This window comes from Molothrus ater, chromosome 15, assembly GCF_012460135.2.
Source record: "Molothrus ater isolate BHLD 08-10-18 breed brown headed cowbird chromosome 15, BPBGC_Mater_1.1, whole genome shotgun sequence".
In the NCBI taxonomy this organism is placed as follows: Eukaryota; Metazoa; Chordata; class Aves; order Passeriformes; family Icteridae; genus Molothrus; species Molothrus ater.
The window spans coordinates 11485709-11507460 of record NC_050492.2 but is presented as its reverse complement, the minus strand read 5'-3'; the positions used below and the strand labels follow the sequence as shown (position 1 = coordinate 11507460).

Below are 21752 nucleotides of genomic sequence, written 5' to 3'. Positions count from 1 at the left end.
GATACATTAATCCGCAAGAGCTGCTTTAATCTATGGGTTTAGATGGTTATTTTTCTCCATGGCTTTCCTCTCAGGATTATTTTCTTGAGCCTCAAGTGCATTTGTCTTAATTTCCAGAAATCCGGTGAGAAAGATAAACCTCAGTAGCCTGTTACTGGGAGCGGAACAAAGATGAATGTCTGGGTTTGCTGCCTGTTTACCCATAATTTGACATTTTGAGTAGCATTTGGCCTTCAGGGCTCTGGCTGGTATTTTGTACAGAGAGAAGGTGTGCACAGATGGGTGCAGCCCAAGGGGCACAGGACAGAGTTTGGTCCTGGCTGTCATTTGTCTCCCTTGGAGCCAGGACAAGTTTGGTGACTGTTTTTGCAGTGGGTAAGTTGAAGCCTGAGAGGTTTTAAGACCCAGACCAGCTCCTGTTTTGGACTTTAGTTGAGTTAAAAATAAGGTGCATGCTGTGATGGCAGCTCCTGATTTGCAGGATGTAGCTATGATGAGGGAAGTGAACAGCAAATAAAGTTGTTCCAGATTCCTTTGTCCAAGTTTGGTCTTGGAGCTGCACAACATCCTTCTGTGGAAGTGTCTGCCACTGCTGTGCCTGCTCTGCCTCTTCCCAAAGTGTTTCTCCATGTACCTGCATTTGTAAGAGCTCCTTGGGCATGGGATAAAAGTGAATAGTGGAGAGGGTGGGACCTGAAGCAAATGCTGAGTAATTTGGAGACTCAGCACAAGTGCAGCAACTGGGTGTCCTTTCTGGGACAGGAGCTTCTCATTCCCAAGTGTCACTGCTGGCCACTGCAGGTGTCACCCACAGTGGCTGGGCTGCCTGGGGGAGCAGGGGCTTTCTTGGCTGCCTGAGGGGAGCCCTGGGGTGAGATGGCTGGCTTGGCTGTCACCAACCCACTGCTTCAGACACTTGGAGTGGAACTGCATGGTTCTTGCCAAGGCCAGGAGCATCTTTCCTGCTTTTGTTTTTCCCATTGCTGTTTTCTTGGCACGCTGAGGTAAGAAATCAGTCCAGCACTGGGACTCCAAGCCCTGTTTAGGAAAGGGACCTTTTCCTCTCGAGAAAACCCTCCCTTGTCTCTGTGCCAGCACAGAAGTGCTGTGCTCAGCCTGTGACACACATCCCAGTGTCTCATTCTCACCTCACCCGGCAGCAGCTGGTACCGGCTTCTGCGGTGCTGCATCGGCAGATCCCCCCAGGACGTGCAGCCTCATGGTTCCTATGGCTGCTCAAATCAGTGTCACCACCAGGAAAAGGAACAGATTTTGCTCCTGGGGCCCTGCCCTTTGTTCTGGGGTTTTGTTTCCCCATCACTGTGCAGATGGTTTGTGTCCAGTGCCTGTCCCTGTACCTCACCTGCAGACAGCAGCAAGCGGCGCTGGCCACCTTTGTCTCCCAAATGTTCAGGGTTGCCACACTGATTGTGGGAACAAACTGGGGCTTTAGGAAGAAAAGTGTCAAAATTAACCTGAAATGAAAAAGTTATATATAGACCCCTCTTTTTCACCAAAGGGTACAGAGTATTCGCTGCCAAGAATATTCTCTTGGATGCAAGCCAGCGTGTGTAGGGAAAAAATAAATAGCCCAGAGGTTAAAACTTGTGCAAACACTTGGTGCTGGCAGGGGCAGAAGTGCCAGGAGAGCACATGGGAAAGATGTGCAGGGTCTTGTGTCCATTGGAATAGATTTTGGTGTGTGATGCCTTTGGTTAACACTGACCACAGAGGAAGGCTCCTGGGAGCCTGTCAGCATGTGAGAGCAGTAAAGATGGATAAAAGGAGACATGAAGGTGAATAAAGCTGATACAGATGTGCTGACAGTACCCTGGGGTGTGTTGAAGAAGATTTCTGATTCATGGGGGACACAGGCTGAGGCTGAAGGGTCTAACACTGCTTTTCTTTTGTTTTCAGACAGATCCACAGTACACAGCCGGAGTGGCAGAAAATATCAAAAACTTGTAAGCACTTCCAAGTGGCTTCAGTGTACAGCCTATGCCTGCAGCAAGGCCAGGGAACGGCTTCATTAAGGAGAAACACACTTTTCTGCTTCCCTTTTGTATTTTGTTGTTGTTGCTTGAGGTTGTTTCCTCTTTTTAGACTTTGTGCTGTCTTTGCTAATGCTGCTTCCACTTTCTGCTTGTTCTAAAATGCATCCCGTATGTAGCTTCCAGGAGGCTGCTTTGTGCTCAAAGTATTTCACACACATGGTCATTTTGTTCTGTTTTGCTCCTTCTGCCCTGGGGCATTGTGAGGAGATGGATTGTTTAGATTTACGGCTATCCTGGCAGTTGTTTCAGTGTCTGCTGCAGCCCTGTACTTGCTCTGTGCAGTCTGGGCAGTGTAGTAAGCACACACGAATGCTCCTGCCTTCTTTTGCTTTAAAATCCGTGATCCATCTTTCTTCCCACTCCAGCCTGTTTGTTTTCCCCTTGTTCCAGGCTCTAGTTACATTTGTCTCTGGTGCTGGCTGCTATTTATGTCCTGCAGCCTCAGTGGCTTTTGCAGCTTGGGCTGTGGCTGTTGGAGCAGAAGCTGGTGATGGATTATTAACAATTATTAACAATTATTAACCATGAGCCGCTCCAGGCGCTAACGGCACCAGAGCTCGGAAGCAAAGGGAGAGAAAAGGTGGTGAAGAAGGGGCGGTGACTCCCGTCCAGCTCCTGCGGCTGCTCCTTGCCAAAGGATCGCAGTCGCCGCACGGAGGAGAAGAGAAAGGGCAGCGCATCCTGGCAGCGCCCCTTGTCCCCGAGCCAATGATGGCAGCAGAGGGGCTGGGACCAGCCTTGTGCTCCCGGGCACTTGCAGAGGAGCTGAAACAGAGCCCTCCATCTTGCAGTGCAGGAGCTGGCAGGGCTCCCCTCCTGTGCCTGCAGGCAGGAGGACGCGCTCACCGCGGATAATGGACTGATTGTCCGATGGGTCCTGATGAAATTACCGGGCGCTGCTGCACAGAGTGCCTCTGCGTAGAAGTCCTGAAACTTTAATTGGCTTAATGATTTGATTTCTCATCATCCCCCTCTCCAGTGCCTCCTGCCCCTCCCCGAGTCACTGAAATTATTTTTCTTCCTAATAGAATTGAGGTGGTGTGGGGCCAGGGCAGGCTGGGCTTGTCTCGCAAGGAGGGAGGAAGCTGCTGCTGCTTTACTGCAATGTTTTGTCAGCTCAGTGAGAGGCTGCTCTTTCACTGCTGCCCGGAGAAGGGAAGATTTGAAAATGTTAGCTGAAAGACCTGCCAGTCCCAAGGAAGGAATAAGGAAGGGAAAAAGAAGTGAGGAGTTTTTGGCAGTGTCACTGCTTTGTCTCCCTTTGCCCCATCTCCCGTCCTCCAGGCTCTGCACAAACAAAGGAAATCAGCCTTGCACCAAATGTTTTCGAAAAGGCAGTGTAAAAATAACTGGTTTTCCTGCTTATCTCTCACAGTTAGAGCAGTTCCAGGGTATTGCTTGCAAGGCTGATGTAGGTGCCTGCTTCTCAGATGGGTGACATTATTTTCTGTTGGAGTTCGACTCTTTAAAGGTTTCTTAGCCACATTATAAGAAAAGTAGATGCTGATTTTATCAGCATAAGAGAGCTAGGTAGACTTCCTGCTGGCTCTCTGAACTACAGCACAGCAGTGTTTTAAGGAACTTAGCAGAAATGTATAGCACAACCTTGGCAAAATTAATTTTAATTACTTATGCATTTGGAAAATCTCTAAATGCCAAGTCCTTTCTTTGCTGAACCAGTTTGCAGGTCATTTAATCCTGTAAGGAGTACATGGTGCTCAGGTCTTTAAAGCTGACCTGTGTGTGTGCAGGAGGGAGGAGGATGCTGGTGGGGAGCATATGCACATGGGGCTATTAGAGACTGTGGGAGGTAGAAGATAACTTAAAAAGTCCATGTCAAGCCCTGCTGATGTCTTCTGATGAGGCCTGAAAGTGCACTAGACATCAGGGAAGTTATACCTTAGAGGCTGTGTTTTTAATTTGGTTCTGTGGCTCAGTGTTTACCCAGTGATTTGGTCTACAAAATGTTGTGTCAGACATGGAAATATTTGTTTACTGCTGCTTTTCTCCCTCAGATTCCCAAAGGAAATACACTCAGGTCTCCTGGAGGTAATTTCCCCATCTCCACATTTCTATCCTGATTTCTCCCACCTGCGGGAATCCTTTGGAGACCCCAAGGAAAGAGTCAGGTAAGAATGAATGACCTTACAAACAATCAAACCCTGAATTAAGGAACTGTAGCAAGTTCCTCTCTGACTCCAGCAGGGAAAGCTCTTCTGCAGGGCCAGACAAGGACTTTAACCTTGAATTATCCAAGATCTGGAAGGACACGATTTGGTGACAGGGGGATGAACTGGCACCAGTTTTGTCAGGCTTGGCAAAAGCCTTGTGGTGTTTCCATCACGAAGCGAAGAGCTTGTTTTAACCCAAATTATCTTCATTTTGGAAGTCCTTGAGATTTCCAGTAACTCTTAGCTGACCAGGGACCAAAGGGAGAGGCCATCCCCTCTGCCTCCCAGGGCTGTGCCACCTTCCCATCTCCAGCCCAGCCTGGGCAGGCTCCCTGGAGCAGCCACCATCCCAGCAGAGACTGATGCTCCCTTTGTCTTTGTCTTTGCAGGTGGAGGACAAAGCAGAACCTGGACTACTGCTTTTTAATGATGTATGCCCAGTCCAAAGGCATTTATTATGTGCAGGTGGGTTTGGTGCTGGTGCTGGAGGGAAGATGGATGTACCTGTGAGTTCACTGTACTGGTTTGTACCAGCTGAGAGAGAGCAAAGACCATATCCAATTCTGGGATGCAGCAGAGTGGGAGAAGATTTTAACCACATAAGTTCAAAAGCTGGGTTTTTAAAATACTTTTAGACTTGGAAACTTCCCACTAAGGAAAGGCAGAAGTCCTTGTTTCTATTACCTGTTAGACTGAGTGAAAAAAAAGTGCTTGGAGCACCTTCCAGAATAAACTGGGTCTGTGCCAAAGCTCTGGTCTATGGTGTGATTGCTCTGCATACAGAGAGGTTGCTGGGACCTGATGGGACATTGGCACTGTGCCTTTTTGTCTTGCAGCTGGAGGATGACATTGTGGCCAAACCAAACTATCTCAGCACGATGAAGAACTTTGCCTTGCAGCAGCCCTCTGAAGAGTGGATGATCCTGGAGTTCTCTCAGCTGGGGTTCATTGGTAACATTCTCCCCCACTCACCCCAGTCCTATCAGGCACAAGAGCCTGCTTGCTCTTGCCAGCACTACATTCTTGGCCCAAGAAATTGTCCCCACAAGATGGTAAAATACTTGGACTTGATCTCCTCCTATTTTTGCAGTGACCCTTGTGTTTGCACAGGGGAGAAAGATCCTCACAGCTGGTACTGCTGATGCTCACTTTAAGTAAAAATAAACCTGGTGAGTGGCCCAGCCGACAGCCAAACAGCTTAGATAGGGCCAGTAGCTTTTAGGCTGGATGGGATCTGGATTTGCCTAAGAGTGTGCAAAAGGAAGTTTGCATCAGCCCAGAACTATTTTGGGAACAGCAGTTCATGGTTGCAGTAGCAGCTTGATCTGTTATTTTGGATACTGGTTTGATTGGCTTAAAACTTGTAGTTCTCGGGGCAGGAAATGGTCTGTCCTGCAGCTGGCTGCATTTTTCATCCTTGTTCCTCTTTACTGAATGGGAGAGTTTTAGACCTTTTGATACTGTTATGACCTATGAAACTCTAATGCTTTCTAATTCTGCAACAAATATTAAATCCGGAACTGTATTAGCAGTGTCAGCAGTGCTGGTACATAAACAGGAGCCACGTGTTGTTTCCTTTACACAGATAGACACAGCTAACCTCCACAGCCCAGTCTCCCATTTTTTACTTTCCCAGCTCTGATTCTAGACCATTTCATACCATAGCTCTTCTCTCTTTCTTTGTGCTCTAGGAAAAATGTTCAAGTCTCTGGATCTGAGCTTGATTGTGGAGTTCATCCTGATGTTCTATAAGGACAAACCCATTGACTGGCTGCTGGATCACATCCTCTGGGTGAAAGTCTGCAACCCTGAGAAAGATGCAGTACGTAAACAGCCTCTGTTGAAGGGAAATGTTCTGTTGTGTGTGGGCAAATGTACACGTGGCTGTGCCTCCGGAGGATCTTTTCTGTGAGCTCTGGTGCTAACTGACTTTGCACCGAGCTGTGCCATCCCTGGGGAGCGTGCTGCAGGGTGTCCTTGTGGATTGTGAAAGTGGAGACCTGGGAGTTCAGGCTTTTGTAGCTGCAGCTGCCAGGAAAGGCATTATTTCTGCATCTAAGCACTAATAGGGTATTCCTCCTGCAGCCCTCGAGGACAGGAGTCGTTCCCCATTCTTCTGTTTTGTTTTGCATTCTTCTCTCCCTGAAGCAGTTTCCCACTCACTGACTGCAACCCCAGAGTAACCCTTTGACTCTGGATCCATGGGCTGTACCTGCCTGGAGCACACAGGGAGACTGCCCAGAGAGCTCACCCCAGGCAACCCAGAGCAAACCCTCCTTGCACAGTCTGCCAGAATGAAGGCAGATCACACAAAGCTCTTGTCAGGGTTTCTAGGAGGGTGCAGAGAGGTGAAATGGGTTCTCCTTTTGTGCTGCCATTCCTTTTGCAGAGCCATAAGCCCCTGTGCCCTGTGGAGGTTGTGTTTGAACTCCAGCAGCAAGGGGCTAAAGCGAGTGGGAAGGGCAGAGGAGGAGTGTCTGTGGCAGCAGATGTAAGATGAGCTCAGCACCAGATACTCTCCTGTCTTCTCTCTGAACATACTGTATTTACAAATGCTTGCTTGCCCTCCTCCCTGGTGGAGAACAAGCAGCAGAGTTGCTGCGCAGAGCTCAGTGGCTTAGAACAGACTTCATGGTGGCAACCATGTTGTGGTGATAAATGCCAGAGCAGGTGGAAATTAGTACTGTATTTGTGTGCTGGGGGCATGGACCATCCTCAGAGCTCTGCAGAATTGGGGCAAGGGTGTGGTTTAATTTGGCCTGATCCCTGGCAGAGGAGATGGCACTGGCTCCAGTACCGCTTGTGCAGCAGGACCAGTCTCAGACGATGTCCACTGAATCCTCCTGGCAGTTCAGGCCATGTGCTCAGCTGTGACAGAGCAGTCCCCAGGATGTCTGGCAACCCCACAGTCTGCACAGCTGTGGGTAAAGCTGGATGGGTGGGATGCTGGGATGGAGCTGGGAATGATGCTGCTATCTGTGCCCTCACCTTCAAAATCCTCAGCTTGAGCACTGATTAAATGCAGATCCTGCTGCGCTGGATCATCTTCTCCTTAACTCATCTGTGCTCATCTTTTCCTACCTGATGGAACCAAGGTTTTCTCAGGGGAAATTGCAAACCTCTTAAACATGTTGCCTTTTTAAAAATTAACCTACTTTCCATGTGGATTTCTGGCTCCTTTCCCCCACTGTTTGCATGATTAACTCTGCACAGCGCCCTTTCAAACATGACTTTCTCTTGTAAATCCCACTGTGCAAAATCAAATTGGTAGCGGGGAGGATTTGTCTTTTTGATTGAAAGTTTGTTTGACCTGAGCTTTTGGTAAGTGCTTTGCCTGCTCTGGGTATATTCTGCTCTTTCTTTTTTAACTAATTTTAGATTTACCTGGGGTAGACCTGTGTGAAAGGATGACCTTCTTAGCACCAACTGAGCTGTTCCCCCTCCTGGCTTGTCTGTGACAAGGCTGCTTTCAGGAAATGTTTCTTTAGGAGTGCAGGAAAAGGGGAGAAAGATAAATCAGGAGATGCTGTAGCTGCCTCCATTCCCCTTCCTCCTCCTCTTCCCATCCAGAGTGAGATAGCCATGATGGAGTTGCATCCACAGTTGCTGGCAGTGGGTAGGTCTGTCCCATTAGCATGGCAAGTTTTAATTTTCTAATGTAACGTGAGCTGGATTAGGGGATTATCTCTTCTGCAGCTCGCAGGGGTCATGCCTGGAATTTCCCAGCTCCTGGCCCATGGTGGGGGCCTGGTGTGGCACCCTGTCTGTTCCAGGCAGCCACCACCGGTGGGAGGCTGCAAGAACAGATGGCATTAGGGATGTGCATGCATTTCTTTTCTTGGAAAAAGCCAAAGTTGGATAACAAATACCCTCTCCATACAGCTTTTAACCTGTATTTTTGTCCTGCTCCCCCAAACTGAGAGAAACGAGCTATTTTAAAATGTGAGTTCTCATCTCCCCACGCTCTCAGTGATTTTCCCTTTTGTCCTTTATTCCCTCTCCATCGTCTCTCTCCCTCCACTCCATGGTAAATCACTGCCAGGATCACAGTTGCATCTCCAAGTTTATTTATGTGGTGGATAGGCGTGAAACAGCCCGGCAGCTCTGATTATGGCACGTGCTGTACATCTGCTCACAAATCCTGCCAGCAAACTGAGAGAGCCCACACTTGGTACCTGTTCACCTGGCTCTGAGTCATCCCAGGATTGTTGTACCTTCAGACATCAGGGATTCCAAGCTCTGAGTTGTAGGAAAAAGGCTTTCCCAAATAAGCCAAGGGGCAAAGGAAACTCAGTTCTCTGGCTGTTCCTCCCTGACAGCACAGAGGGGATTTGCTGAGCGTTCTTAGCTGTGCTTGGCAAGGAGAAATTTGGCATTTAAACCTGGACCCTGCCCAGCAGAGCCTGGAGGTTGAGGGGCTGGGAGTCACAGTCTGGTTTCTCCAATGTGTGCTTAAAAGCCCTCTTGCCAGATTAGAGCCTAAATACCACAGAAGGGCATAGAGATGGAGGACTTGTCTGTCACTCCTTGTGCCCTTGTCCATTGCTCTGTGGGCCCCAGTGGCCTGCAGAGGTTGGAGCCTGGGGCACTGTGGGGCTGTCTCATTTCAGAAACACTGCGACAGGCAGAAGGCAAACCTGAGGATCCGCTTCAAGCCCTCGCTCTTCCAGCACGTGGGAACCCACTCGTCCTTGGCTGGGAAGATACAGAAGCTGAAGGTGGGTACCAACTCTCTGTCCAAGCTACAGGTGGCCTGGCCTGCAGACACCCAGGAACTGGCTGCTTTTGGGTGGGGACATCAGAGACAGCAGCTGGTGGCAGCTGGATTTCTGTGAAGTGGTTGTGTTTTATTCTGAATTACAGTCAGCTCAGGCAGCTCCTGCTCCTCAGAATGGCAGTGACATGCACCCAGAGTCACTGCAAGATTATAAGCCTTGGTACCTATCCTGGCCACCCATCCTGAGTGCCAGGCCATGGTCCAGGCAAGTGACTTTGAAGAATCTACTGAAAAATCTTGGAGAGATGACTCCCGGGTTGGTCTGACTTCCTTCCCACTCCACTTCATGTTCCTGGGATTTGGTGATAGGCAAATTAAAACTCACTGTATAAGAGCTGGAATTGTTGAGGTGTATTTAAACATGAGCAAAATGCAGCTTCCCACAACTACAAGTGCAGAATCCATGGACAGACATCCCTGGGCTGTGCTGTCTGTGTGATCCCCGGGGAAATGGATGGTACAATCCAGTTTGTATCACAGTGCAGTGCTGTCAGGCCATGTAATCCAGTCATTTTATGCTATTGTCAGCCTCCCAGCTGCTTTCTCCCCAAGTGTAAAGACTGTTTCCAGAGCTCCTGGGGCATGGACAGGCGTTCAGGGACATTTGGACAATAAAAGGCTCCTTGGTGTGCTGGATCAGAGCACAGAGCTGGGATGTTTCTCTGAGCTGCCTCTCCTGAAGCAGTGTCCTGGGATCCAGTCACACATTCCCCTGCCTGGTGCATTGCCAAAATTACTTCCATCTCTCTTCCTTTCACAAAATTTTAATTTGCAGTGCCTTGTAGCTGGGGCCCTGGTTCCTCACGGGCCAGAGCAGCTCATGGCCCTTCTCTGCCCTTTTACTTTGTGCCCTCCAAGGACAAGGACTTTGGAAAACACGCACTGCGGAAAGAACACGTCAACCCTCCTGCTGAGGTGAGCACCAGCCTGAAAACCTACCAGCACTTCACCCTGGAGAAGGCTTACCTGCGGGAGGACTTCTTCTGGGCCTTCACTCCCACTGCCGGGGACTTCATCCGATTCAGATTCTTCAAACCACTCCGAATTGAAAGGCCAGTGCTCGAGGGGTCAGCGGGGTGTGGGGGCAGCCCAGAACATGTGGAGACACTTGACTTTCACTCTTCTGGCAATTTAAATCAAATTTCTTGTCTGTCTCCTGCTTGGCTGCCCAGGAGGAGGGAACAGTGCTCTTCCAGGGGAAGCATAATTTGACCCTTTCTCAGTTGGGGCCACCTTTCCCCTTTTCTTTCCTGCACTTGTGAGCAGTCCATGGTTTAGCTGATCTGGCACAGAAAGTCTCCTGCCAAATCGTGCGGTGGGCTCTTTGGGAAGGTGCCTGTTAAGTTGAGCTGTTTGATGATTCAGATGGGGTGAAAGCCATCATGTGCCCCCTCACTCAGTGTCCCTTTCTGTGGGTTTGGTCTCTGTCACAGGTTCTTCTTCCGCAGCGGGAACATCGAGCACCCAGAAGACAAACTCTTCAACACGACCGTGGAGGTGCTGCCGTTTGACGTAAGTGTTTGATTGAGATTTGAGGTGAGGGTGGAGTGGGAAGCAAAAGAGCTTTGAGAGGAGGGAACTGCTTAAAGTCATCAGGAAAATCTTTACAAGATTCTAGTGCCTCTTACAGGTGCTGGCAGGGAGCCAGAGGGTCATGCCTGGTGTGGTGCCACCTCAGGAGCAGGGTGCTTTGCTGAGCACGGCTGTGTGAGCCATCCCTGCCTGGGGATGCTCCAGAGAGTGGAATGGCTGCAGAGGGGGGGATGAAGCCAGAATGGTGCAGTGGAAACAGCAGTGTGAGGACTGCAACTGTCCTCTTGTTTTGGGCATGTGTCTCTGGGTGCCAGGTGGGGAACAAGATGCCAGGATTTGCTGGCAAGGACAGCTCTGGGGTTGCTGCTTTTCCTTGGGGCTTTTGGGTGACTCTTGCCTCTGGTCTGCACAAGACTCCTCTACTTCTGCAGAGTCTACAGTCAGATAAGGAAGCCTTGCAGGAGGGAAGAGGCACAGCTGTCAAATACCGCAGGACAGCAGATGGCTACGTCCAGATAGGTACAGGGGGTGTGGGGTGGCAAAGTTCCTGCTGGCTTTGATAACACAGCCCATGTCCTCACCTGCATGTCAGTCAAGAACCTTAGAGCTGCTTGCTTGGCAAAGAGTAATTTCTGCTTGCAAGGAGCCAGGATTTATCACTGTCTCCTCTCTTCCACTGCCCTTGCTCTCAGACCATGTTGTCCCCCTCAGATCATTTTCAGTCCTGCATTTCTGCCAGTCCTGCTCAGAGCCAGGACCAAATCATGCTGATTATTTCTTTGCTTACCCTGGGGTTAAAAACCTCCACCACGGGCAGTTTTGCCATCTCTGTACTCACACCACTTGCAGGTCAGACCTCGTCTCTTGCCACCTGAGCTTGTTTTAGTGCTTGCCCTGCCCTTGGACAAGAGCGAGCAATTGCAGCCTCCAGAGAGCTGCCAGTGTGTGATAGCCCTGGTGTCCCTGCTAAGATTTCATTTTTTTTTAAGTAAACAAATAAAAGAAAGATTTCCTGACACATGCAGTGTTTTGCCATTTTCTCATTCCTCTGCATGCTGGCTGGTTTCTCCCAGTTGCATTTTAAAAAAAACAATCAAAACCAAAAAGCATGTCAGGCCACTCTGTCCCCTTTTGCACAGCAGTGATATGCATCCCAATGCATTTTGTTTTGTATACCTGTTTTGTGTTCTCCAAAGTGTGGCATTTTGCACTGTATTCCATCCACACTCCTGGTTTTTAGCCTCTTTGGTGTTGGGGAGCTGCAGGCAGGGGCTGCTGGGGCTGTTGGTGGTGCCCTGGGGGAGAGGGGCAATGCCAGAGGACCATCCCTGTGTCAGCCACGTGCTCTCCCCACCAGGCTCGTTCTCCAAGGGCGTCGCAGAGGGTGAGGTGGACCCATCTTTTGGGCCACTGGAGGCCATCAGGCTGTCCATCCAGACCGACTCCCCGGTGTGGATCATCCTGAGCGAGGTAAGCCGAGCTCCCTCAGCACCTCCCCACCCCTGCCCTGCTCATCGCTCTGATCCTATCCCGCTCTTCTTTCAGATTTTTATCAAAAAAGCAGAGTGAACCAGGCATGAGGCAGAACGGACACCCTCGTGGATCCCAGGTCCTGCTCCCTCCCTCCCGCTCCCTCCTCCCCGCGGCGCCTCGCCCGGCCCAGGACAGCGCAGGGCCGGCTGCCGGGGGCGGCAGAGCTGCTGCTGCTGTGCATCCCCAGCGGGGCCGGGACGGGCATTGACTCCTCCTGAAGAGGAGCAGAAAGCAGAACCCAACCCCCTGTGCAGGGCTTTGCTCAGCTCCCTCGGCCCCTCGGGGTGCTGCTGCTGCTCGGACACACGGACACGGGACAGTTTGGGGTCAGGATGAGCTTTAGCCAGCGTGGGGACAAAAAGCACCTTCAGCCCCAGACAGGGCTCAAATCTTTGGCTGTGTTTGGGGGCAGAGCAGGTCACACTGAGTCCTGCCAGCTGACCCCACCGGTGCGCTGGGATGGAGGTGGCAGGGCCAGAGGTCTGCCTTGCCCTCTCCCAGGCAGCAGTCCTGGCCACAGCTGAGGATTAAGTGAGGGCAAAGACTGACCCTCCTTCAGCAGAGGAGGAACGAATCCAAAGGGGTTGGAGCTATGATTATGGCAGGGAAAACAAAAAAATAAAATATGCCACACTGTGCCTGCCAGCATTGAACACAGCCCCTTAACTCACAGTGAAGTCTCCAGTGTCTTCATGCCTTGAGATTGAGTGCAGAAACTGTCTTTTAAATAACTAATTCAGTTATTGATTGATGTGGGTTTTTTGGGGACGGAAAAAAAAAGCAGAGGTAGCCCAGTTCAAAAATAGTAGGGATTAGTGTAAATCCCAATGTCCTTTCAGCTATACACTGGAATGCATTATACTACTTTAATGTTCTGTATTTTTTATTATTGGATACATTTGATTTTTCAAGTACATCTCTCTATATAAATATATAAAACAATGTGCACTGTAATAAAAGCTAAATTTAAACCTTTGGTGCAGTAGTGAGAGTCACTTGCAGGAGGGCTGCTTTAGGCACCTGTGAACCCCAAGTTCACAGTGGAGGGTGGAATGTAGGGAGGGCAAAGTCCTTTTGCAGAGTTGGTGATAAGTGAAGCTGGGGTAAAGTAAAGGTCATTTAATCAATGCCAAACAGACTTTAGTACTGGGCTAGGGTCAGGCTTTTCTCCCAATATTTGGATGTGGTTTTAGGCAAGCTTACCCATAATTTTCAGTTAATCACAGCAGCTTTTCCTATGAAACCCAGTCCCCAGCTCAGATGTTCTGACACCAGTCTCTGAGTGCCTTTGACAATCACAGGTGATTTCTAGTGAGAATAAGAATTTATTTTTTATATCCATGGTGTGATTCTTCAACATAGATCATTACAGCAGTAAGGAGGAGAGACGACAGCATGTGGGTCAATCTGTGCTCCATGAGGCAGAGCCAGAGGCATTTTAGAGCAGACAGTGCTACAAAGCCCAGCAGTGAAGCTCCTCAGCAGGAGCAGGGGCTGGAAAGCATTTGCTTTCTAGAAGGGAAATTATCTCTGAAGAGCAGAGGAGTGCCAGCATCCATCTCCCTTCTGCAGGGAATGCAGAGCCAGGGAAACATTCTCTCTCTGATGGTGCCACATGACTGGCTCCCCTGTGCCGGGGGCAGACAGTGGGGTTTGGGGGAGCTGTGGCCCCTCTCACCAGGCCCCATGGAGCTGGAGAGGCCACACCAGTGCTGCCATCCATGTGGGCCTCAGGAAGTGTGCCAGGAGCCCAGCCAGCGCCAGCCCCAGCAGCAGCCAGAGCAGCCAGGCACTGGCATACAGTGGTCCCAACCTGGGTGGGAGAAAACACCATCAGCCCCGCCAGGGAACGAGGCACTCTGGCAGGGCTGTGAGTCCCCACCCCCCTTTGGGACAGTCAGGGAAGGGTGACACAGCCACGAGCACATGGGGCAGGAGGGGAGGACGAGGGGGAGGTGGTGACAATCTGCCTGCAGTCCCAGCCACAGGGAGGAGGCCTGTTCCAGGGCCAGCTCCTGCTCCCAGCTCCCTGGGCTGGTTTGGGTCCGTGCTCCTGTCAGGTCCTTACCGTCCCCGTGCAGCCCCGGCATAGCCCTGGAAGTACCTGAGGCGGGTGTAGAGGTAGAGCAGCCCACACACTGCAGTCACACCTGGGGGGACAGGAGAGCTGAGCTCTGCTGGGCTCAGGATCCCTGACACTGCATTCCAACACAGCCCCCCAGCAGATGGGGCAGAAAAACCAAACATAGAGTGATTTGGCTTTAAACCACTGTGGGAGTTTAAATTAGTTTTCTTCCTTCCCTTTTTGTGAGGGATGAACTTCTCTGCCCTGCAGAGTTGCCCTGGGACTTGGGTTGGCAATGTTCCCTTATGTGGTTTCTCCTCACAACTAAATGGTTGCAGCAACCAAATCCCCCCTCACTTGGTAGGGATAGACAGTGGATGAGTAAATGTTTGGGTTATGGTTTCTTGTTCTGACATAGCTCTGCCTCAGCTGCTGCCACCCTGGCACCCTGGGACAGCCTGACCTTGTCCAGGAGAAGCAGCATGAGGGGACAGCCAGGCTCCAGCAAAGGAGCAAGGGCTGCCAGTGCTTCCTCCTCCAGGCAGGAATGGGCTCAGCTGCTCCCAGCTGGAGTTGAGGCACTTCTCAGTCAATCCAGCTAAAGGGGAAATTTGCTTTCCATGAACAAGAGCCTCACAGGCACAGAGAGAATGCCTGAGTCACAATGGGATTTAAATTGGGGCTGAGGTTTTTGGTTTGTTCACATGGTTTGGGTTGGAGTTCCCCTCCACATCCCTCTTACCTTGATGGAAGAAGATTCCAGCAACCCAGAGGAGGGAAATGAAGATTGGGAAGTACTCTGAGCAGTTTGCCCTGGTGAGAACCAGAGATGAGAGTTAAAACTGCCTCCTTGAACATCAGAGGCTGGATAACCAAGGCTGGAGAAGGGAATTGGAAACTCACATCAGAGCAAACTAAAAGAGCTGAAGAGAACCATCACTGTGCTGTGGGAAAGGAGCCTTTGTGATCCAGAACACCCAATATCTGTATTGTAGAGGGAAAAAAGCAGCCCAACAACACACAGCATTCACCTCTCCTGCATTCACATGGCCCTGGAACGACAAGCTGTGGCTGAGATGGAGATTTGTCTCTGCTGGACCCTCGACAGGCTGCATCCCACACACAGCACCACCCCAGAGAGCTGCTGCACCCCAGCTCCTGGGGGAGAGGCTTGTCAGTATTTAAGGAGCTTTCTCTTCCCCTTGGGGGAGCACAGCCCAGATTTGGGAGTCACAAAAGTCACACAACAAGAAGGAGCCTTTTCTCAGATAAAATTCAGCAGGAGGTGATCAGATTTACAGCCAGGTTTTCCTCCGTTTTCCTTTAGTGACAAAAATACAGATTTTCTGCAAGAGTAGGAGCTGTGCTATTAAAGACATTGGTTTTGCTTCTCCCACAATTTACCATTCCCTAGGCAATTTAATCTTAATGTTGGCCAAAAATATACAAACCTTTGGAGAATGGAGCCAGACTGGGAGCTGGAAAAAGTCTGAAGAACCTTATTCTGTAAATGCAGTTTGAGCCTCAGTGAGGAGAGGCTGCCAGGTTTCAAGTGAGTAATGCATCAATACCACTTTTTCCCATATATTTTTTCAATATATTAAATTATTCATTTGTATACTCTTCCACAGGGAAAAGAGAAGACAAACCCGCAAAGAAGCAACATCTTCTCAAGGCCAAGCTCCCAGAGGTCACCTTCTCTGCCACAGCCTATGGCATGACTTGGTTAACACCCATTTAATAGTTAAGTATTTAATTAAAAGCCACATCAGCAGCTCCCCAGCTCGCAGAGGCTGATGTCTCCAGGCAGGCTGGCCCTCCATGGTCCCACAGAAGGACTGGAGCTGGTGTTTTTGTCACTCCACAAACGTTTCCTGTGTGCTGGCAAGGGAATGCAGCTGCTTTGTTCAGGATTTAGTGCCGGGCTGGAATTACCCTTCACACCAGCTCCAGCCAATTCCTTTCAATTGCTCACAAAACAGAACGACTGAGATGAAAGATGGAATCTGCTGCTTGCTGGAAGCTGAAGGGATCTGTGAACGTTTCCAGTTTAGCTCCAGCATTGCTCTCTCCATAGGAACAGAGCAAAAAGAAACAGCCCTCAGCAGGGGCCCACGAGTGCTGATTCTCACAGTACAATGCCTTCTGAAAGGGAAAAAATTAAAATGCCCTTGTAGCTGGTTCTGCCAGCAAGGCCCTTTGCTTCAATTCAACAGCAAAACATTACAAGAAAATATCAGGTTATTAATAAAGCTTTGGCTGCTCTCACCATTTGGAGCCAATGGTAATATTAAATTTAATGATTCTAATTGTGAATGCTCTGCACCTCCTCCATACGGCCACTAATTTGTAATTTGGCTGCCTCACAATGCCAGAAGGAGAATTATCATGGATGGACAGAAACACCGCAGCCAAAGTGCTCCAAATCAAAACCCAGACCTTTGCACACAAAGCATTGAAAAAAAAATAATAACAGGAGCAGTAAGTGGAAAGGTGATTGAGGGAGACCAGTCTCTCCTGACAGTGACAGTTGACTCAAGTCTTATCTAGACAAAGTCACCACAAAAAGTCAAAATCTTACTGAGCTCTGAAGGTCCGCTCAAATTCAGGGTGCCCCGTGGTTTCGGGAGGGGAAACCTTGTACTTCCGACGGGCGTAGATCACCTGCATTGCAAAATAGCCTGAAAACAGAGCACAGGAATGGTAACAGAGCAGCAGTGTTTATTTAGCCAAGTGTTATCTGGCTTGGAATCAAGCAAGTGGTTAGAGTGAAAGAGCTGATATGGTCTAGGTCCATAGTCCTGGGCTGTCACACATGACCTGTAATAAATGTGCCATTTATTTCACTCTCATGCTTTAAATTCAGGTTTGGTTATCCCAGCTGAGTGCCAGTGCTGGATGACACTTTGCATCACCTCACACCCAGCACAGCCCTCAGTGCTGCTCACTGGCAGATCAAACACACAATAAAACCTTACCAAGTCCACACTGAGTCACAGAATTACCTCTTAATCTTGCACTTTGTGTTTCGAGTACTTGTGCACCCTCAGCCAGTCTGATGGGAATGATGTGCAACACTTTTTTTCTGCTATTCCCAGTGGGTGCAAAGTATGGCCCATGTCACAGAGCAGCATCCAAACTCTCAGGCAATGGGACAGTCAATTAGAGATGCTCTTAATCATGGCAATAAAAGGAAATGGGGAAGAGGGTGATTATTTCTTGCTCTTCACTCCTGCAGGACAGCCCCAAGGCTGTCAAGGAGCAGAGGTGCTGCCCCTGCCTGCTATCAGCCTGTGCCACATTTGAGCCAAGGCACTGAGTCAGTGTCTGCTACATCAGTCCTTTGTACATTTGTAAAGGACATTGAAAGTCACTTCAAAACAATGAAAACTTGCTAACATGAAGATTTGGAGTGTTTCACTATTTATTGAAAGCTCCTACTCCCACAGGAAATTGCTGATGCTCTGTTTTATTTGGGTGCACTACTACACTGCTGCCTTTATTGAAAACTCCTATTTTCATATAGGAGAAAACTAAATTATAAAAACAATTACTTTGGTGGCTGTGGTGGTGTCACTGAGACACTTGAGTGAGCAAAGTCCTCACACAGCAACATTTCCAGAGCCTTCCAGAGAGACAAGAAGCCAGGGTGCAAGGCCTGCCGTGGGGACTGTCCTATTGTAACAAAGATAAAAGCAGAACAGCAGGACAGAGAAGGGGAAGTAGAGACAGATGTTCCAAGATTAAAGACAAGACATGTGCCTGCAGAAAAGCATTAGAACATATGTAGAAGGGAATTAGAAATGTAAATAATCTGATGCTATGTGACTTGTGTATCACAAGGTTTTACTAACAAAAATACAGTCATTCCTTTCAGAATACATGCAAGAACAATAAAGCATGTTCTAGTACCTTCCACAGAGATGCAGCCCTAAATGAGAGGTGTTGACAGAGCAAAGTGGGGGGAACATTCTTGTTTCCCCTCTTTGATTCATTTGTAGCAGGTTGATCATGGGTGAGGGTGTCACCCTTATGCTGAGGTCCATGAGGACACAGTGTTCCCTCTGTGAATCCAGGGAGGTGTAACACAAAACTGGAATTCAGCAGCTACTGGAGAGCTCTGGAAAGAAAATGAAACCACGACCCATCCTGTTACCTCCCCTCCTCCCTGATGCTCCCAGGGTTTCATCCCAGTCTCCTCTCCAGAAATGGACTGAGCTGAAGTTACAGCATCATGAGCAGATCTGGCTTGTGGCTCTAGCCCAGCTGCACTGGGCAATGCTCTTCATCCTGCTTTGGGCCATCTGCACCTTTCCCAAGGTAGATTCTTGTGACTGATGGGTGAGGTAAGAGTCATTTCAAACCTCTCCATCAGCTCTGCACTTAGCATCTTGCTTCTACACAGACCCTAATATTAAGACAAGTCCTACACAGATCCTCAACACTTAGGGATGGGTGACATACAAAACAACCACCCAAGAGGAGTGGAAGCCCTTTGGAGAACAGCTGACTGTTCCCCAAACCTGGTGTAAGGGTGAAGAACCAGTCCAAAAAGCACTTCCCAGAATGAGGTGTTGAAAAAACCCACACTGCATGAGCCTTCTCAGCACAGAGTCTTAGAGAAAAAGAGTTCAATCTACTCTGCAGAACCTTTCAAAGCATTGTTTTTTGTGATTCATGTCTTGAGGTTAATCACCTGTGTGGATTCCCACGTGGCTTAGGGGCTCAGCTCTCCCTGAACTTTGCTCCTCAGTGGAAATATTCTTCATTCTCTATTTGATTATGTCCACAAACTTGTCAAATCATATCATAGTTGCTATCTGCCACATTTGAGTGAACCTGGCAAACGAGCCCTCTGGGGCCTGACAGTGACATTGCATAAGTTTTCTTTCCTTTGAAGCTATAAAATAAGGGAGTGGGGGGAAAAAAATGGAGAATAATTTTGCTCTGTGGTACAATGTTCACCACAAGGCTGGGGCACACATCTACAGAGTGCTAAACTCAGGGTTTCACTAAACTGAGAATGACTAAATTAAAAAGGGGAAAGTTACTTGAAAGAACCCAGAAACTGCAGGCTCCCAGAAAGTTCAAAAGGAAACATAAAAATCAACCAACCCTGTACCAAGGGCAGCCATTAAATTACATCTCCTGCACCAGGATGTGATGGAGGAGTGTCTGTGGGATAGCCTATGTCTGTGCTTCAGTGCTCCCCTGCTCAGAGTGAAGCCCAGACCTCTAACTCACCTACAGAATGTCCTTTCAAAACATGCAGAGAAAGCCACTGCACAGCTCTGAACCTGTGACATGGGCACACAGATTTCATAGGCCTAGGTGGAAAGGAAATACACAGTATTTTGCAATTTGCTCCTTGGCTTCCCCCACAGAGATCATAAAACCAGGATACTTCGTGTCATCGAACAGGTAGGAGGGTGCAATGCCAGCCATTTATCTGCTGGCTTCACACCTGGCCTGTATGCCATCAAAGTAAAATACTTAATGCTGCAACCTTTAAAAAGTACTTGAAATTCTCATTAAACAAAAATATTTGAGACAAAACTGCTATCTAGGGATTTGCTACTGAGGGTTTCCTAAAGGAAAAGAGCTCAGCAGCATTTCTGTAACTCAGTTTCAAGTTTTCATCATGTATTGTCTTTGCACACTAAACACTCACTCCACTCCCACTTAGTTTAATAACAAAAAAAAATCATAGTACAAAAGTTTCTTGTTTGTAGTTGTATGTCTCTGTAAATTGAGTGGAAATTACTGAAAATTCAAAGCCTTGAGCTCTATTTTTAAAGTGGAATATTTTGTTTTAAATAATGCTTATATTAAGAGATTTATCACCTGACAGCTAAAAGCACATGATGCTGCTCAGGGACTCACATCCATTTGTAAGCAGAGGTGTGATAGCTGTATGGTGAATTAATGCAGTAATAACAAACCCCACAAACCTTTCCTTATAGAACGGTGAAGATTTTCATAAAATGAGGGCTCTGTCCCCATCCCAGGCAAAGCAGTGACTGTCCTTAAGCTTAAGGGGGAGAACCTTTGCCCAAACGACCCACAAGTAAACAGAGCTTGTAAAAAATGCTGCTCCTTCTAAATGGTCTAAACACAATTCATCTATTAAATTAGAAGTCACCGAGTTCCTTTGAAGAGCTCTGTGTCTATTTCTGACCAGAACTTGCCTTAGTTTCCAGATTACTGTGCTCTCAGTCCATCTTGTCATCTGAACATGGATATTGGTCACAGAGAAACACCCATGTGCACGAGGCTCTTTCCTACATCCACACCAGGTCTGTCTGTACGCTGACCTCCTCACCAGCACATTTACTAACCTGCCTTTATTTTGGCTACCTCCAGCCACTGCAAGTTACAAATTACCTGCTAAAATTCAATCACAAACTAGTTTACTTTAATAACATCATGCTGCAATTGCTTTAAGTCCAAAAGTTTACTTGCTGGCTTTAAGGACCATTTTAGTCTCTGTTAAATAATGACCACCCTCAGGCATAACACTTCTGCCATTAACAGCCAAAAATTTGTATAATTTTGCCATGTTGAAAAACAGTGACTTTCACTCCACAGATGCTCCAAGAAAAACACAGGAACCACATCCCACAAAGTTCAACATAATTAGCTGAATACTGGCATTGTACAAAGGACATTTACCTTGCTCCAGAACCCCCAGAACTGTGACTGTGGCCAGAAGGTCTATTTGATCTCTCATGCTGCTGACTGTGGAGCAAACCCCAGCCTGATGTGCTGGGTACAGCTGTCCCAACACTCTCTCCCAGCACCACCCACTTCCACAGAGCTGCCTCTGAGCACAGGTGTTTCCTCTACCACACCTTAACTCTCCACACCACGTGGTTTTCCAAAGCAGCCACCCACCAGAAAATGTCTATTCCATTCAGCCAAGTGCCTTTCGCTGAACAATAGAGCAGGGAAGAATTTTACACGAGCAAACTGTGAAATTCTTCTAATTACGTTTACAGACTTTATGCCATTATTGAATTATATGTTGCCAGCAATGGAAAGATGATGGAATTCTTTCCAGCCCTTTTGTTGCTAGTTTAATGAGCTCTGAAGCATCTCAATTATGTGCAAGGTTGTAAAAATTATTAACAAGCATTTACAAATTAATGACTTGACCTTCTGCTCTTATTTCAAGTAGTGGACTTGACCACGTGAAAGATTTGATACACTCCAGCTGGAATAACTTAATTCTGTTACCAGATTCTGTGATTTAACAGAACATTCAGATATTTATCCTACTAATTACCACTCTTCAGTTTACCAAAGAGGAGTACAGTTCTTTTCTAGCACTCACTCACCCTTAGTAGTTTTCTGAAGTTTTTAAGCAATACAAACCTTTCCCTGGCTAACATTCAAAATAAAAGGTCTCAGTTCTGAAGGTAGCAGAGGATGTAGAAACATAGACCCTGAGAAATGTTACACTGACATCAGAGTCATAGCTGTAAAATGTAAAATTCGAAAACCAGCAATATTTTAGCCCTGAATAACTTTTCTCCCCACTCACAAATGTAAAATTGGCATCAGTTCAAAAAGTTACCTTATGTTCTTGAGCAACTTTATATGGATGACTGCTTTGACTT

The 21752-nt window shown here is 48.1% G+C and overlaps 2 protein-coding genes across 2 annotated transcripts in view; one reads left to right on the top strand and one right to left on the bottom strand.

Annotated features, from left to right (window-relative positions):
* Window positions 1–13044, top strand: part of MGAT4B (alpha-1,3-mannosyl-glycoprotein 4-beta-N-acetylglucosaminyltransferase B) — a 50780-nt gene extending 37736 nt beyond the window's left edge. Inside the window, exons 5-15 of the mRNA XM_036391846.2 lie at window positions 1918–1964; window positions 4070–4183; window positions 4615–4690; window positions 5062–5176; window positions 5917–6047; window positions 8836–8943; window positions 9861–10054; window positions 10436–10514; window positions 10967–11054; window positions 11893–12005; window positions 12081–13044. Of these exons, the coding sequence (XP_036247739.1) occupies window positions 1918–1964; window positions 4070–4183; window positions 4615–4690; window positions 5062–5176; window positions 5917–6047; window positions 8836–8943; window positions 9861–10054; window positions 10436–10514; window positions 10967–11054; window positions 11893–12005; window positions 12081–12104 (1089 nt within the window). The 3' untranslated portion in view covers window positions 12105–13044. The remainder of the gene's footprint in view (window positions 1–1917; window positions 1965–4069; window positions 4184–4614; window positions 4691–5061; window positions 5177–5916; window positions 6048–8835; window positions 8944–9860; window positions 10055–10435; window positions 10515–10966; window positions 11055–11892; window positions 12006–12080) is intronic.
* Window positions 13045–13742: 698 nt separating this feature from the next.
* LOC118692166 (leukotriene C4 synthase-like) lies at window positions 13743–20863 on the bottom strand. The gene is made up of 5 exons (XM_036391831.1): window positions 20806–20863; window positions 16715–16814; window positions 14876–14946; window positions 14137–14218; window positions 13743–13881 (listed from the first exon to the last, which is right to left on the bottom strand). The coding sequence occupies exons 1-5, from the start codon at window positions 20861–20863 to the stop codon at window positions 13743–13745; spliced, it is 450 nt and encodes a 149-aa protein (XP_036247724.1).
* Between the last annotated feature and the right edge of the window lie 889 nt (window positions 20864–21752).